The sequence below is a fragment of the Lycium ferocissimum genome, chromosome 5 (assembly GCF_029784015.1).
Source record: "Lycium ferocissimum isolate CSIRO_LF1 chromosome 5, AGI_CSIRO_Lferr_CH_V1, whole genome shotgun sequence".
NCBI classification, from domain to species: Eukaryota; Viridiplantae; Streptophyta; class Magnoliopsida; order Solanales; family Solanaceae; genus Lycium; species Lycium ferocissimum.
The window spans coordinates 8,110,413-8,128,585 of NC_081346.1; the positions used below are offsets into that span (position 1 = coordinate 8,110,413).

General features: G+C 35.3%; 1 protein-coding gene across 1 annotated transcript; it reads right to left on the bottom strand.

Annotated features, from left to right (window-relative positions):
• Nucleotides 1-732: 732 nt before the first annotated feature.
• LOC132055787 (uncharacterized) lies at nucleotides 733-15,836 on the bottom strand. The gene is made up of 27 exons (XM_059447773.1): nucleotides 15,649-15,836; nucleotides 14,331-15,071; nucleotides 13,401-13,497; nucleotides 13,214-13,311; nucleotides 11,950-12,081; nucleotides 11,235-11,303; nucleotides 10,849-10,971; nucleotides 10,619-10,768; nucleotides 10,297-10,428; nucleotides 10,087-10,166; nucleotides 9,829-9,923; nucleotides 9,653-9,720; nucleotides 8,358-8,459; nucleotides 8,203-8,273; nucleotides 6,902-7,009; nucleotides 6,734-6,809; nucleotides 5,311-5,447; nucleotides 5,069-5,228; nucleotides 4,773-4,952; nucleotides 4,565-4,681; nucleotides 4,171-4,326; nucleotides 2,762-2,929; nucleotides 2,537-2,649; nucleotides 2,327-2,450; nucleotides 1,322-1,417; nucleotides 1,173-1,235; nucleotides 733-1,087 (listed from the first exon to the last, which is right to left on the bottom strand). Exons 1-27 carry the CDS (start codon nucleotides 15,805-15,807, stop codon nucleotides 1,034-1,036), a joined length of 3,669 nt encoding a protein of 1,222 aa, XP_059303756.1. The 5' UTR covers nucleotides 15,808-15,836; the 3' UTR covers nucleotides 733-1,033.
• Between the last annotated feature and the right edge of the window lie 2,337 nt (nucleotides 15,837-18,173).

The window sequence follows — 18,173 nt, forward strand, 5'->3', positions numbered from 1 at the left end:
GCGGGACCCTACGCCCTACGACGACTCTAGCATGAATCAGTTGTTAAAATCTCTTCTTTCTTTCCGGCGAAAAGGACCAATTTAAATTGTTCATCTCGTTAGTTAAGTAGCATACAGTTTAGTCGAATATCACTGTAGCTAATAAAGCAACATGAAAGTATAATTAATTTCCCGCACTTAGATGAACTTAAACTATCACAAAATATATTTGTAAAATATTTTCTCTCATTTGATAATATTTATCTGCCCTCCAGGTTTAAGAACTTCTTGATGATTTTTCCTTAATTTTTTTTTTAATTATTATTTTCCTGTCTTAAGCATGTTATTGTTAAGATTGGCATTGCTATTTACATTATGTCCGAGTTTTAAGATAACATAGTTTTTTATCAACTTGTCCTTCCCTTTTTCGATTAGCCTTGAAAGCCCTATAGGTACCAACTCATATTAATAAAATTTTATCACATTTATAGTAAAATGGGAAAAGGACAAATTTTGCCCGTGAATTGCAGGGGATTGAGGACAAAATTATCTCATTTCAAATAGTTCGGCGGCAAAGTTGATCATTTTCCTATTTCACTTAATAAGGCTTTAAGCTCATCAGGTGTCCCGGCTTACATGAGGTGCAGATTGAAGCTGAATGTTATATGAGTAGCAGAGAGATTAATTGCTCCAACGCTTCTCTCTTTGGAATATTCTAAAACAGGTTTGAAATGTCGAACACACTGCATGCAATAGCGTTGAGGTCCACTTGCTTTTTAATTTTTCAAACAAGTATAACAAGAATATTCTATATTTACATCGAAAGAATAACTTCTAGCCTAGTACTCAGTACTTACGGATGACACAAACGAATCTTGAAAGCTACTTCCCAGAAGATCAGTTTTGCAAGGCAGTCTCAATAACACATCATCTGCTAGAGTTCAACAAATGTCAACGTTTTTAGTCGGGATGTACAAACGATCTCAAATATCAACACGCTGTAGATTGTAAGCAGAGAACAGGGAGAGCAAGGGAGTGGGACCAAGCCAAACACCTAAGCCAACTCTGATATACTCCTGAAGTAGGATTCTTCTTCCTCTATTACACCCTGCATGAGCAACAAAGCTCCGTATTAGGAGGTGTAAAGAATGCTCCCATGCTTCTATAACAAAAAAATTATTCTATTGTCAAACCTTGATTGTCATTATGGCGGCATCCTTGTGCAAAACCTCATTGTACTCGTGACAAGAAATATTCTGCAATACTTAAAAGTATGACTTTTCGATCTCTTCGTAAGCAGGAAAGAACGATAACATTAAATAATTGGCAATGAAGTACTAACTTGTACACAGTTAGGGCAGCCGGTATCACCAGAGCAATGACATGATGTAAGAAGTTCTAAAGCAGCAGTTAGCAGCTCACTGAATATATGCTGCACCTACCCAAATCAACAAAAGAGGTTGAGACAATATTATTTCCTAATTCATGTGGTAAAGAATTGGATAACTTTTCTCCATGGGTTAAGCTAAATCACAGACAAAGTGGCTTAGCATTTCCATAATGATAACAACCATTGGTTTTGCCTTTCAATACCACATCCACTATACCAAGTAGCTATCCTACTATTTACTCTGTTCATTCGCTAATCATGTTCGACCACACCAGTAGAAAATTTCAGTTGTTCTTTTCTTCAGGTATTGTGATCATTTTAGCTTTATTCTAATTAAAGTCGCTGAAGAGACAACAGAGGAGATGAATTAAACATTCTTAAGGCAGTTTGGAAATTACTATGTTTTTGAAAGTTTCCAAATGATAAAATAAATGACCAGCCCTTTTTCTATTCTAGCCAAAGATGCCTTTGAGCAGATCATGTATATGTAGGACAATTTTGGGTTCTTTATAAATATTTGTCGATATCCAAAATCCACCTCTTACACTTATAAACAAAAGCTATTTTCCAAACGCTTTACATTTGCTAGGCAGTAAAAGTTGTTTCCCAACTACAAGTTCCAACCACATTATCTTATACAAGTCATTCTGCAGCTTACGTCGTGCATGCTCTTCAAAGGAGTTCTAACTAACTTAATGATTAAATTCAATAAAATTCATTCCATCTTATTATTATAAATTTCCTTCCTTAATTCATCACTTCAGTAAATAACGTCCTAATGAACTTCTCAATCTATTTCGAAACCTAACCGATTAAATTTCAGGCCCTTTTTTGTAAATTCCTGGTTTTCCTTGGAGTCTTGATAAAATGGCACAATCATACAATTAGCTGTTAAAATAACATAATATGATTAAAATCAAATCATGATAGCAAAGGAATCAAATGCAGACAGTTCACCTGTGCTGAGATGCCAGTCCCTCCAGGATGTGGGTCATAAAGCAGAATTCTTTCTGGAACATTGCGGGCATCATAAGGGTTTACACACTCTGAAGCTAAATCAGATGAATTGCAGACTATGTACCTTCAGCACAAGTTTCAAGAGGCAATGAGAGAACAATTCAAATGAATATTGAGCCAGATCTATAAACTCGTGTGGTAGAAACTTACATAGGAACAACATTAAGAAGAGCATGACCAGCAGCATGTAAGCCTCCTCGGAATGAATAATTTAAGGTCTCTACGGCTGTCTTTATGGTATGAGGAACTTGAATCCAGACAGCCTGCATGTGCATTAAAGCTACAAATTACAAAGAAGAAAGAGTACTAAAACAGTGATGAACAAACATCACACATGGAGCAACTTCAGAAAACACATTTTGAACTGGTATTCACCTGGGTTTCATATGTGTAATTAGGAAGTGAAAGTTCAACAGTGTCAAAGACTTGGTTGCTCTTTTTCCATATTTTGCGGAAACCGAACCATGTGGTTGTCACTTTGCAACTTTGTGCTTGGGCAGTTGTTCTTGGCAGTCGCAGACTAGTAGTCCTTGCTGGGTAAGCCTGCATAGTGGTAAAATATGTATCATGTCAATCCAACGTTAACTGGAATGTAACAGCTGAATTTTATAAATGACATGGTATACAAAGAGTAATTTCACAAGTAGCATGCAATAAGCAATATGAGAATTTCCTTTTTCTTAAATAAGATGAATAAAGCATTTGCATTTCAAGACTAGCCAGTTAATCAAGGATCTCTCTATGATTGCAAATGCATTCTAGGAGTTCTTCAAATGAAAGCAGGAATATCTACCTATCGCAGTAAACGTGATATGAAGAGGCCATGCTTCTTTAAATATCCACCATACTTTTCATGGCTTGATGTGCAGGGTTTTCCTTGACTAAAGGAGCCATTAGCTCAGCGTAATGTGAGAAGGTGTCTCAACACACCTTATTTTTTGAGGATGAAACAATGGTAGCATAAAGATTCCTCTTTAGAGGACAGAAACTAAGCTTCTTTTCTCTCACTAATTTTGGGATAATGTACATCATACCCTTAACTATCTCCATACCAGATTCCTGGAGGGACTTGACAGTAGAGCTCTAACAGGTGGTAGAGATTACACAAACTGCAAGGGGTTGTTTGGTTCAGAACAAGTTATACCAGGATTATAATGTGGCAATTATAATACGGGGATTAGATAACAACAGGATTATTTATGGGATATACATCTTTTGGTAGATGTTTGGTTCCATTGTATTAAAAATCGGATTAAGAAAGTATGATATAAAACTTGTGTCTTGTTTTACTATATATAAACTTGGTTAAACTTTTATTTCCAATTTTAATCTTGTCCTTAAAGTATCTTGGGAGAAGAGCTTTGGAGAAGGACATTTTGGTCATTTGATTGTTTTATCCTGGGATAGCTAATCCAGGGATTATTATCCCACGGGGAATGTGGTATAAAATAGTACCAAATTGTGGTATAACTAATTCTGGGATTTTTCCTATACAAAAAACAAAAATCCAACCAAACATGAGATTGAATAATCCCAAATTCTATCCCGGGACTGTTATCCTATATTCCAGGGAACAAACGACATCTAAATAGATAGAGACCAAAAAATACCCATCATGAATTCTAGAGATTAACAGCTCTAAAAAAGCAAGCAATTTTTTTAGTTATTTACTCGAGCAAATATCTCTACACTAAGATTAAGAAAAAAAGGGCCACCGCTTAAAGAAGACTGACGCAATCATTGAAAAACATGTAGGAAAATGGAAAGGAATACTTGAGACATACAAAGTTGGCACCAGTGACATGGACATCAGTATAGTCACGAGTTTTGGTATAATATTTCAAGTCCGCTCGTTGGCACCAAGCAATTCTGTTTGCCACATCAAGCTCCTTCACAAGATACGTCTTCCCTTGATTCATATAATTGGCCCCTTCATAAACCTGGAAAATTATTTGGGCTTGAACTGATTAACTTGACAAGGTAACGTCTAAAGAAGCCCAAAGAAAACCTCAAAAATAAAGTGTTCTGCTGCACCACATGTATAACACACATGAATATAAGCATCAGAATGATGATCTCTCTCTCCCTCTCTTTTTCCTATTAATGTTTTTGTTCTTCCGCCTTCTGCCAATAGGAATAATCACAAGAACTTGCCAAATATAGTTGCTAATATTTTACCTGAAAGAAAGCCTTGCTTTCTTCAATTTCTTCCAGGACTTCATTCTTTTGAATGTCAATCACTTTGTACCGCTCAGTTTCTATGGCTCGAATACTAATGGAACTTGAAGGCATCTTCTGGTAACAGCACAAAATGGTTTAGAAAGACAACCAAAGCCAACTCGCAAGCACAGTATCAGTGATTAACACTAAACTCAAAGGATCATACCTCCAACCCGATGTAACTCCATATTCTGGCTGCAGCACTACGTGATATATCTGTACTCAGAATTCCCTTATGTTTAAGTGCCATTATGATGCTCTCTAAGCCAGGGCCAAAGTATTTCTCATCATCAGACAAGCTCAGTGGATGTTCAAAAGCAGCAGCAGCCAGATGCTGTTCAAGAACCTGCCAGACACATGCTTTTCAAATGTTAAGTGAATTCCCTACTAAACACACGGTTCAACCACTAAAATTGAAAATGAGGACAAGGTCAAGAAAACCCATTTAGAAATCAAATCAACCTGGCGGTTTCTTGCATCTATATGACAACATTCAATTGGACCCCTGAAAAGTTTCTGCGGGAATTTCATGAAATATTGATCCAAAGGGCCTTCAAAGGCAACATAAATAGCAAGTGATGCATTTCCCCGTCTGCCTGACCTTCCTGCTTGTTGCCACAGACTTGATGAAAAAATATTTGAACTACATCAGTAGGAGAATAAAAGTGTAAATCTTCGGAGGGTCACAAACAAACAGTTAATACCTAGCTATACTGCCTGGAAAACCTAGATGTAGGGTTGCATCAATATGTCCTACATCTATACCCAATTCAAGAGCATTTGTAGCAGCAATACCGCATATACTGCCATTAAAAAAGTCATGCTCAATTCTTCTTCGGTCCTGCTCCATGAAGAACTAAGGTCAAACTATCTTTTTGCCAATATGCAAATTACGCCATACTGTTATCTGTGTTAAAACAATAAGCACAAGTGCCAAATAGAAACTATGGAAGCAAGAATTAGCTATTATAATGAGTATTGAATTCCCATATACGGTAAAGAACATAAGGTGACAGAAGATTAGATTGAGCTAACAAGATTGATATTAGGGTAGTAACATGACTTAGCTTGGAATCAGCCTATCCAAGGCTCTGAATACCTAGTAGAGATAAATTTTTCTTTTTCCCCTTTTCTGATAGGTAACATACTTTAAACCTTTGCTTACAATAAAGTTATCGTAACAAATACAGTTTGTCTGCATAGGTTAGAATCAGCCTATCCAAGGCTCTGAATACCTAGTAGAGATAACTTTTTCTTTTTCCCCTTTTCTGATAGGTAACATACTTTAAACCTTTGCTTACAATAAAGTTATCCTAACAAATACAGTTTGTCTGCATAGGTTAGACAGTCTTGTGTTTTTTTTTTTGATTGTATCCTGAGAAGATCAGCTCTTCATTGGTCTCTTATGTTTAACAAGAACTCACTCTTGTGAGGGTAGTAACATGACATAACCTGGAGTAGCTATGAACAATTTAGTAGTGATGCATCTTTTATTTTGATAGGTGAGAGTACTTTAAACCTATGTTGCTCGGACTCTCGGAAGATGCAGCCGGGTGCGTGTCGGATCCTCCAAAAGTTGAGTGTATTTTTGGAGGACCCGACATGGGTGCGGAAACATTTTTGGAGAGACCGAGCAACTTAGCTTTAAACCCTCACTTACAACAAAGTATTCCTTACAAATAAAGTTTGTCTACATATGGAACTAGTGTAGTGCTTTCATTTGGTTGTATCCTGAGAACGTTATCTCTATTTGAAGTCTTTTGTCCAACAAGAAAAAAGTAATCTCTTTGAACTCATTCATTTTCGAAGAATCTAGGGCAGAATTTATTTGGCAAATTTGCACACTAGCTTGAAGTATACCATCACCGACAAATTATTCTATTTATGAAGAGCATCAGCCACAAGTATAAGGTAAGAATCATGCTATTTTGCAAGTGAATAAGTTACTGAACAAGTGGATACGGATACTTTAAAACGGTTCAAAATGAAACAAAGTTGAATTCATTTTACAAGCCAATAATGTAAGCAAGTTTAGAGCAACATGAAACTTGTTTAAGTAAGTTTCCTTCGGAAAGATCAACTAAAGAGGATGAATAAACTGTCCTTAACCAAGTTATAGATTCTAACCTCAGCAACATAACCAGCTCGGTAAGCGCATATAGTATCAACTAAATGAGGTGCTGTTTCCTGAAGAATCTCACGCCTTCGGACAACAAAATATTCCAGCATACTAAACTGTTAATAGAAGATAAAATGAGAACGAACAATTTAATTATGTAATGGAATTTCACTTACGTGTAACATAAGACAAGCTCACAAAGTTTGCGTGTTTTACAAAATGCAATACAACGAAGACCATGCTGCATCATTTCTGCAAAAAGGCAAGAAACCTCCAAAATGGGACTGCAACAGAGACAGAGAACTAATGTTGTTAGATATTAGGACACTTCTCTAAGATCATGAGATAACAGGAAAAAAAACAAAGAGAAAAAGAAGAAAGAAAATTCCTGTTAGGGCTATCTTCCAAGAATCTAACATATTCTCAAGCATCCAACTTATAGAGTGATGAAGTGGATCACATGCATAATAAGGACAAAAGAGGGAGATACAAGGAACATGTGAAAAAGTCAAGGTGCAAGGTTATGGTGAGGTACGTGGCACTAACTAATAATCTAACACAAACCTCTTAGCTGCAGAGTGAAGTTTCTTAATGCTAATTTGAATACTTATATCTTACCTGTTTAGCAGCATAAAAGCTCCTAAAAACTATTTCAAAATATGTCAGTAAATCAAATGTCATTACTAATTAAATGCAGTAGTCCTATCCATTTTAATCTAGTTTCATAGGTTTGAATGTTCATTTATTCCAAAGTAGTTATGGAGTCAGATTCTTCATCACAATTTCTTTTGATACATAAAATCTCTACCAGAAACTATGGAAAGTATTCCTTCTATTACCCTGTTTCAAATGCATGGTGACAATACACAATACGACCAGTGTCTGCCAACAAGTTATCAAGGTCTCCTATATGTGTATATAACCAAAGAAATTTGCTGACATGGGGAATGGGGGATATAACCTGTCTCATGTTGGATAAATGCATATAGTGTATGCCTTGATTTTAGTTATCCTCGTTGTGGTGCGTTCATTACAAAGTGAGTTTCTGTGTTTCAGAGGAGAACTGATGTCCTAAGCTCTACCCTAATATCTTCAGAATTCTTACAAGATCATTGCTAAATGTTGTATCAGATGTATTCTCCCCACATAACCTACTTGACTCGTAATTTACTCCGCCAATATCTTCTCATTCAACCTTATTTAAAGATACAGTGTTATCTTCCTTGTAAATAACTATTCATTCAATTCCATCAAGATAGGCATGTTGGTAGTATCATGTTATATGTTGTCTCCTAAGCCTACATTTTTTTTTTTCAATTCCTCAACAAAATGGTCACGCTTTGAAGAATAAATCCTGGTATATATTCTTGTTTGTCGAGAAATGAAACAGCAGGGCTTTTATAATATGCATTTAGAAAACAAAAGGTGAGATCTATATCAAATTCTCAATGGACACATAGCAGGAAATGATTTTCACCTTGATCTTCTAGCAATCAGATGCTTGTCAACAGAGTCATCCTCAACGCCGCTCTTAATTCTCTTTGAGATCTGCAAGATAAAAGTACCACAAATGAAGGGAAACAGCTTCCAATTGAATACACGCAAGCTAAAGGACTTTATCAGAGAACCTACCATTTTCAGGCGCAAAGGAGGATTCCATAACACAAAAAGCTTTGAGCCAGATGGGCTGCCATCATTCTGAATCAACTCTATTGTTGGTAGATTTGAGAGCTCCTACATAACCCCAAGGTGACGAGATGAGATTTTTATAATAAACAAATACTAACTAGTCTGAAATGATAGAGCATATACATGAGTACCCTCTATTTGTAATCTATAACATGCAAGCATTTAAGGAGTTCATCCTAGACTTCAGCTTTAGATGAATTCCACAGATAAAGGTGGAAGCCTCTGCTAATGCAGAAGATAAGAATGGTGCAAATTTTGAGAGTTCAGGGTTGCTACGTGAATGACAAAGAAACTAAAGAGGTGTGATAATCAAAATTACCACGGAAAAAAGTAGTAGGCAACAGATATCATGTTATTATCACATTATTTTAAAAAAACAAGTAGGATAATATCAGGAAATATGAATGCAAAACACAACAAAGCTACCAAAAACACAGAAAGGAGGCAGAATAAGAGTCAACATCAACATATTATCTGTGTATAAGAAAATTTCTGATAAAAATTCTCTTTATAAGAAGAAAGAATTAAATCATGATAGCTAGTGGATTTCTCTATTCTCCAACTGATTAAATGAACTGTAATTCGGAGTATCCTACCCTGGGATGTGGTCAATCTCTTTGAGGCATGTCAAGCTGATGGGAAACGAATGGTTGGCAATTTCACCATGAACACTTCAGATTTTACAACAACAACAATAACGCCTCAGTCCCAAACAAGTTGGGTCAGCTACCTGAATCCTGACCATGTTTCTTCAAATCTGGTCAAGATATTTCCGTTTTAAGTGTTTTCAAACTGAATTTAGGTTGGTTTTCAAAGATTTTATTCTGATTCTCTGTCTGCTTTATCCAGTAGAGTAGATTTAGATTTTGTAGTTGAACGTAATATGCTGGTAGACTTAGTGGGTGAGCTTTGTTTGAAATTCTTAGCCTAGAGATGAAGGGTTGATCTGTCAACCCCCTCCCCCCGTCCTGGCATGTAGAAGATAGTTTATAAGTGAGTCTTAGCTATTTAGAAGAAGGGTTTCTTCTAGTTTTAACTCTCAACTCTTTTGGTATATCCCTTAAGGTGGTGAGAGTTTGTCCTTTCCTTGAGCATATTCTGGTGATGCCTCATCTCTCTTTCACTTATCTTCTTCATTTCTCATGTCATACAGTAAATCATACAGATATAACTATAAGCACTACCTAAAAAGTTAAGGATTATATATAGTAAAACTAACTATCCATGTTATTGGATACCTTTGAGTGCTCCACGGGATTTCCAGAAGTCGCAGAAGAAAATATAAATGAAGGATTACTGCCATACACTGCATGAGAAATCAATTAAAAGCCAACTTCCCATAGGAGGCACAAACAAAACATAGAAAAGGATAAAAAGGTCTCGTGGTAGCAGTAGACAGCAAGGAAAAAAGTACCATGAGAACAAAGTCGGCGAAGTCTCCTCAAAATAAGAGCAGTATGACATCCAAATGCCCCCTTATATGAATGAGCTTCATCAACAATGACAAACCTGAGACATGTAAATTAAATTAAGGTGTCAACATTTTAATTTAAAAAAGTAAAAAAGATTACTTCCGGGGACACTCAACCGAAGTAAAAGAACGAACCAGGAAACGTTCAAGCACATTAGTAATGTGAAACAAAATTAGGACTAAATAATCAGGAAAATTTACCTAAGATTTGATAAAATTCGACTGAATTGTCTATGACATGGCAAGATTGAGACATGCAACATATCAGGATTTGTTATCAACTGAAAAAAAACAGATGAAATTTCAGTACTTGCATAAGAAAAGGAAAAGGAGAGGTAGGAAATAGACCAACATAGGAAAGGACAAGAACAGAAATCTCTACCTATCTATACATCAAAACTTACTGTATACCAGTCTAGCATTGTCACGCAGCCACTTCCTATCCATCTGAGGAGTGTCCCCATCATATACACCAACGTTAAGGCCAGCCCTAAACTCATTTGTCATGTTTAATAAAGACCTTAGTTGATCCTGTGCTAAAGCCTGCATTGACAACTCAAACAATGTAGAAACTGCCACAAAGGTGCTACGAAGGAATCATTAGACTATAATGGAATTGAGGCAAATCTTAACAAAGGCAAAGCCTATTCAACAAACATAAGCAGAAAATATAAAGGCAAAAGACTTCTCTGACACTAGCATTCTCAAAGACTGAAAGTATAAAGCAAGCGACCTTCGTAGGAAAGAGGTATAGAGCACATGCTGACAAATTCTGGGATAGTATTTCCAGAACTGGCACATTGTAGCAAAGAGATTTCCCACTGGATGTCAAGGTAGCTACAACAACATTTTCCCCCGCAAGAGAAGCCTGAATAGACTCAGCCTGTCCATTTAAAATGCTTAGATAGTTTTGGATAAAAGTTTGTTAAAAGGGAAACCACATTAGATAGACCAGCATATTACCTGATGGCTATATAATCTCGTAATTCCAATATTTTTCAATGCCAATATTGTGGTTTCTGAAAGTGTACTTGGGATCTCAACATAGTTGGCATTGCGGGCACTGATATTTTCTATATGAACAACCTACACGAGGAACAGAATTAATGGTGGACAACCGTGGCTTAGCTCTAACAGTAATAATTGGCCATATAGCAGTAAAATTGAAGTCATTCACAATTGAGCACATGTCCATTGATGTAAGTGAGGGTTCTCCTTTCTCCGACAGCATAGCAATGAAATGCTTTCTTGGAGCAACTCACCCAAAAGAAAAGGAAATGGAAAATATGTAGTTGCCAAGAGGGGGATAAGAATAATGTCAAAGTGTAAAAAGGCAACAAGGTAGAAACCTGTCCATCAGATCCAATCCCCTTTCTCAGATGTTCCACCATTTCCAAAGGTGTCAAAGGATTTGTATCCTGCATGTCAAAAGCTTATCAAAATTGCAGAACTATTTTTCTGGTCTTAAACTTAAATCATTTACAATTCTTTGTCATCTATCAGAAAAGGACCACAATAACCAAGGGAACCTTGCACTGATAAAAGGTCATTCAAGACACTGCTATTAGCTGTACCACTGAAACAGGCCACTAATAGTGCGTCTTTGTATTTCCTTCATCTACCCACTTCAATAAAAATGCCCCTTTCTACAGATGACAGTCATTAAAATATCCAATTGGTATTTGTTCTAGCAAGAGAAGATACTTATCACTGTCATCTTAAAGGGTGACAGAAGTTTAGAACAAAAAGAACGGATGCATTCTGCTAAGTTCCCATCATTTCTGTGCCTATGTTAACAATGAATAGTTCCTTCATAAGCTTGAGAGACATCTAAAAAAACAAATATCTAAAGTTATCTGTAGTACTCAGGCAAGCACTTCTAATGAAAAAGAATTACAACATAAAAATCAAATGCAGAGAAAGTCGTGAACTGGAGACTCTCACAACTGCAAATGTACAGTTAAGATACAAAAATTGTGGAAAGATTTGCATAGATGCAGCATGTTATAATGGATTAAGAGAGCATCAATTACAAAAGGCTTAGTGCAGGGTTGTACGACTTACACAACATTTTGCTTCAAAGGAATGAGAACTTGCTTGTTTAGTGTCAATGCCTGTTGCACCAATACCACCTTGCTTCACGAAGGTAATGAAATCTTCCAGGGAAATGTTAGAGAACTCAATTCCATTTTGACGCTGCATTACAACATTAGTAATTTCATAATTTAAATCTTACAACAACTGTCAGAATGAGTCAGTCAATATCAATCAACTCTGCTTATGTGAAAGAACAGCTGGTTCAATGCCCGGAAAAAAAAAAAAAAAAGGGCTAAAACAGTCAAACTATAAAGGACCTCATAACATTGAACAATCAAAATAAACGCTTGATATAAAAGGATCAACAACTTAACAGAAAATAAATACAAATAAACACTTGGTTGAAACCATCAGCTCTAACGATAAACACTTGCCTGACCCCACACGCTCTAGCGTTGCTGAGGGGGATTACCTAACTTGTGCTTGTGGGCCAGACATGCTACCTGCTTGATTAAGATGCTAGACACCACCAAATTGTTTTTGCAAAAGACACTAAGATTTGCAGTATTATAAAGAGATGCTTATGTTTGTGACAATAATTCATCTACCTTCCAGACGATAACATAAAGCTAAACCCAGAATACTGCCCACCATATTTTTTTTTTCTTTCTTCTTTTTTAATCAGAGAACTTTGAAGGCTATACTGCCCACCATATAGTACGTAAGTAATCTCCAATAGGAAGAATCCTGAGATCACAAGTGTCAAACAATTTTAATTGTGAGATACTATAATTTTTCAAAAAAATCTTCTTTTTTTTTTTTTTTTTTTTTTTTTTGACAACAGATTTTTCAAAAAAAATCTTTCCTTTAATGGTAGTTGCAACTTAATATATTAGTGAAGGGAATAATGAAATGAAGTTAAGCCAAAAATCAGCTGGAGTAGACATTTGCATACTTGTTAGAAAGAAAGGGATGAAAAAACATAGTCAGACAAGAGTTCTCTAGTCTGAACTACCAAGTTAGATATACCAACACATCCACAAACAGGAATGTGTAGTTGAACTTACAAGATAAAAATTCAACAGAGCATAAAATATGCATGTCATACCAACACATAGGCGTGAATAAAAAAAATTCATGACTACTACTATGCATCTTAACTGCTTGAAATTTCCAAACATCTGGATATTGCATAACACCAAAGTCAACTTTAAAACTAAAAAAATTGAGGATGCCAAGACATGTTTTATTGGATTAATAAGTATATCATTCAAGGTGAGAAGTGGCATACCTTTAACAACTTGACCAACTTCAAAAGACTTGTTCTGAATGCATACTCCCTTTTCTTCATTGAGCGGAGAACATTTGATATGGTTACACCTTTTTTAGCAACTCGGCAGAAAAGGAGAAAACAGATTTATTCAATGCTCAAGCAGCCATTTTTCTCTATCAAAGAGTTAAATATGAACTAAACATACTTGCACTCTGGTCTCCCTTTGTTGTTAAGTTTCTGAAAATGACAATACCATCCTTGAAATTTTTACCCACTGTATCATCATCAACAATGTGTACAACCTAAAAGAAAATAAGGCGTAAGTGATTGAAGAAGAAAGTACATAGTCCTGATCAGTGGTCTAGCCAGACCTTAAGGTTGAAATGCAATAGCGAGAAGGGGGAGGACAAAGCCATTTCTATCTGATATATTAACATATTTAGCAAATTTATAAGGGAAAGAATATAACTTCAAAAGATTGTGGAAGCAACGACCGCTTGACACCCCTCAAAATCCTTCTGGTTATGGTGATACATGAAAAGAACTGAATGGGATAAATGATTAGAAGTATAAGCGAAATTAAGAATGTAAAAGCTTGTTTCCTATAAATTCCAAGAACGGATACTGACATCATATCATACATTCACTGAAACCAAGTACGCAAGTACGGTAAGTAAGGAGGAAATACAACCAAAAAACAAAAAAAACAAAAAAAGGTCATACAAAGTTATACACAAACTACTACCCTTTTTTTGAATAAGTGAGATATCAGTTGGCACCACTCATGTTCTCCACAAAGAGAAATCCCTACTCTGGAAAGGGTAAACAAAACTCTGTAGATCAGCAGACTATAGTGGTCCTCCTAAGTTCATAAGTTCAACTTGAGAAACTGTTCAGACTTTATTATTATTACAGTACTTCCTTTCCAGTTGTAGGCTCCCTGTGACAAACTTGTGATCATCCAGAGGCACTTCTGCAAGGCCCTCCAACAATTATCCATTGTCAAAAATGAATGAGTGAGGCCAAAAGTCAGGGTGTGACAGAAGTATGTGAAACTAATGGATAAAGAAGTCGAAATATATCAAAGTAAGTAGGGGATAAAACTGTTAAGCTATCCAGAGGTCCAACAAAGTACCTTAGGACAAAGTAGGGCAAGTTTCTCAATGTCTGTGACACCGGCTTGAAATCCAAACAGACAGAGATGATCAAGTGCTCCCTTCAGACTGGAGTAGGTAACTTGTCCCTGCTGAAGTTGCAGGGAAGCTGAATATATGTTTAAAAAAGAAAATATTTTGCTTATACTCCTTAACCACGTCGGACACCCGCACGAATCACTACCACTCGAACATGGATCAGATACATTGTCCTTTCTGTTGGCTTCCTTACAAATGCAGTTGCCTGAATCCGGGTCGGTAAAACAATTTATAGACGCTAAAATCTGAATAAAGATATTAGCTTTCTCGTCATCCATGTCGTTAGAAGATGATTTTAGTATGCTTAAAACTAGCTCATCTGCATGTCCTTCCATCTTGTCATTCTTGATGCTTCTCTTGCGCTTAACCTGTGAAGAAGATTTCAACGGAACACTGCCATTGAATCCATTTGAATCTCTAGATCGTGTTTCATCCAAAGGAAATTCAGTCTGGTTGTCGTTCCTAGAGATGCTGCTCAAGTAAGACAAGTCTTGCATCATGTCAGACCATGCTGTCTCAGCTTGCTTCAAAGTTGAGCCACCAACTGGGATAGATGAGCTTGCCTGTGTCTCAGTTTTCTTGTTCTGTTGTCTGTCTTTCTTAGTATAGGGAACAAGTACCAGAAATTCCCCGCTGCCAACTGAATGGTCACTTACCTTACTCTCTAAACCCAATTTGACACCCTGGTTTAAAAAAAACACCACAAAGATGAATATACTTAATAATACTGCAAAATCCTAAAAAATACATTGAGCAGTGAGACCCTGATATCCCAACCCACAAAAAGTTCAAAAGAGAGAAGGTTCCAAGAACTATGTCTCTTGGGGGGTGGGGGGCGTTTAGGCTGACTATCAAGCACACAAAAATACCAAATATGAAAATAAAACCTACTCCCTCTGTCCCATAATACTTGTCACATTTCCTTCTCGAGAATTAAACTACTTGATCTTTGACAACATTTTAACAACTTACTTACTTAATACGAGAGAAATTGCAACTTATAGTACTTTTCGTGTAGTGTTTGAATATCTAAATCCCAATTTTAAAATATGAAATTAATCTAATCAAATTTAGCTTTAAAAAAAAAAAAAAAAAGTCAAATTGAGTCTCGGAAAGCAAAAGTGACAACAATTTTGGGACGAAGGTACTTGACATAAATCATCAAACGGCAACAAAAGATTTGAAACAAAATATAAATTTTGGCATTTCAATAATTCAGGATTGTACTAAATGGAAAAGATGAGAGGAGGAAGAGATTGCCTTGAGAAAGAGATGGAAATTAGGGGAAGTTGAAGCGGGAGGGAAAGATTGGTTGAGGAGTTGCTTGAGTTGTTGAATGGTTTTGTCCCGCAAAATGGAGACAACTATAGATTCACCACTTAGGCTACGCACTTCCATACTTGTCTCTGATTCTTCCATTTGTTTCCACTCTAATTTCCTTGATTTATAGGCTGATTATTGGCGAATGAATAACGTTATGGCTCTTGAAATGGATTCTTGCAATTGGGTTTGGGCAAGGAACAAAAACCTAATATTGGCGGGGAATTGCTGCTCACGTGCAAATCCCCGCCCATGCACGTGATTGGAGGAATACAGAACGGTTCAAGGAAGAAGTATATCAAGGAAGGAATTTTATATAAAATGTAAAGGATAACTTACAATTAAAATTTTGAATTACACACTGCCGGTTTGGCTAAGCTTATTTTTTCCCAAAAGTTTTTATTTTTTTTAATAAGTGCTTATTTAAAAAAAAAATGAGGTGTTTGGCCAAACTTTTGAGAGAAAATAAGTGCTTCTGGGGAGTAGCACAAGCAGTTTTTGATAAGCTAAAAAAATAGTTTTTGCCCAAAAGCAATTTTTTTAAAAGCACTTTTGAGAAAAATACACTTCAAAGCATTTTTTTTAAATTTGGCAAAACACTAATTGATGCTCAAAAATACTTTTAAAATTAATTGGCCAAACACAAACTACTTTTCGCTAAAAGTACTTTTTTGCAAAAATACTTTTCGAAATAAGCTGATTTTAGAATCTTAGCCAAACAGGTTAAAAGTACAAAACGTCTTGAAAAATATTTTCCTCTTTCAATGTTTTTATAAAAAAATCAAACTTCTTTCAATTTTAGCCGATATAGGATATTCTCCTCTTTATATTTCAATTGAATTTTATAAATATCCATTGTGTTATAGATTATTAGAACATTTTTTTTGTATCAGAGCTCTTTACTTTGTTTTTAAATTAGATGGGATTCAGTACTTGCAAACAACTACGTTGTTTAGTCTCGTTACAAGAGAATTTAAATAAAAGATTAAAATATTAAACATAAAATCAAAATTGGGCGGTTAAATAGAGAACTGCTACAATGGGTGTTAGGTAACAAAAGCATGCTTACCAAAATGGAATGAATATTGAGTCGATAAAATTCAACACATCCACAAGATAGGAGAGATGCAAATACACTCAACGTCCAAATTAGGTTTCACTAACAAATATCGCAGAAATGTAAATGCACTAAGATGATGTATGATCATATAAGACTGACAACACTATTTGGAATGAATATTGGATCGATAAAGTTCAACAAATCCACAAGACAAATATCGCAGAGATGTAAATGCACTAAGATGATGTGTGATCATATAACACTAGCAACACTATATATGGAATGAATATTGGATCGATAAAGTTCAACAAATCCACAAGATAAATACCGAGGAGATGCAAATACACTAAGATGATGTATGATCATACAAGATTAGAAATGATTAAAGTTGGGAAAGGATTCAAGTAGCAATCGTTGTGAGGATAAAGTGAGAAAGGGTTGCTTGAGATTATTTAGTAATGTCTAGCGTCGACCTACAGATGCAGCGGTTTGTAAGTGTGAAACTATGGTGAGTGAAGGTGTTAAAAATTGACAGGGTGAACTTAAATCACAAGAAAGAAAGTTGTCTTGAATGATATGAAGTTTATGGGAATCCACGAAGACTTAGCAAAAAAAATTTTTTTAAATGTTAGCATTCTTAATGTAGGTTTTGTGATTTTAAAGAGTACTGGTTTAGTTTATCAAATATTTATAGTTTAGAAAATATACATACACTAATATCTTCTTTTTGTATTGGAATAACATTGGCATACGATGGATTCAAATAAAGTAATGCAAGCAGCAAAGATTCATATAGATGATTTCAACTTATTTTGGATTGAGTCGTACTTGTCGTTGTATAAAAAGCAAGTTTTGTATTTGGACAAGGAAAAATCAAATAAACAACAATCAGACATTTATAAATATGAATGATGATAATGTTTTGAGAAATAAAATAAAAAGATAAAAAATTAAATTGCTTGTATTAATAATTCATTAGTGACTGTCAAAATTTAAAAACTTATCTACTAGTTTTAAAATAAAAGAGAGGGAATAACCTAAATACTGAACGCACATAATATTAAAATTCCAACTATTAAAAACAGATGTCTTTTTAAATAAATAAAACTTTTATATTCATACTTTAGAAGAATTCAAAATCAAAGTTCAGAATAAGAGGTTAAGCGCTAATGGAAAAAAGACTTTAAATAAACGCAAAAAAGTATACGGAGAAGAGGATTGATAATGTAATAGGCATAGTAGATATTAACCTAAAAGAGAGGGAATAACCTAAATACTGAACGCACATAATATTAAAATTCCAACTATTAAAAACAGATGTCTTTTTAAATAAATAAAACTTTTATATTCATACTTTAGAAGAATTCAAAATCAAAGTTCAGAATAAGAGGTTAAGCGCTAATGG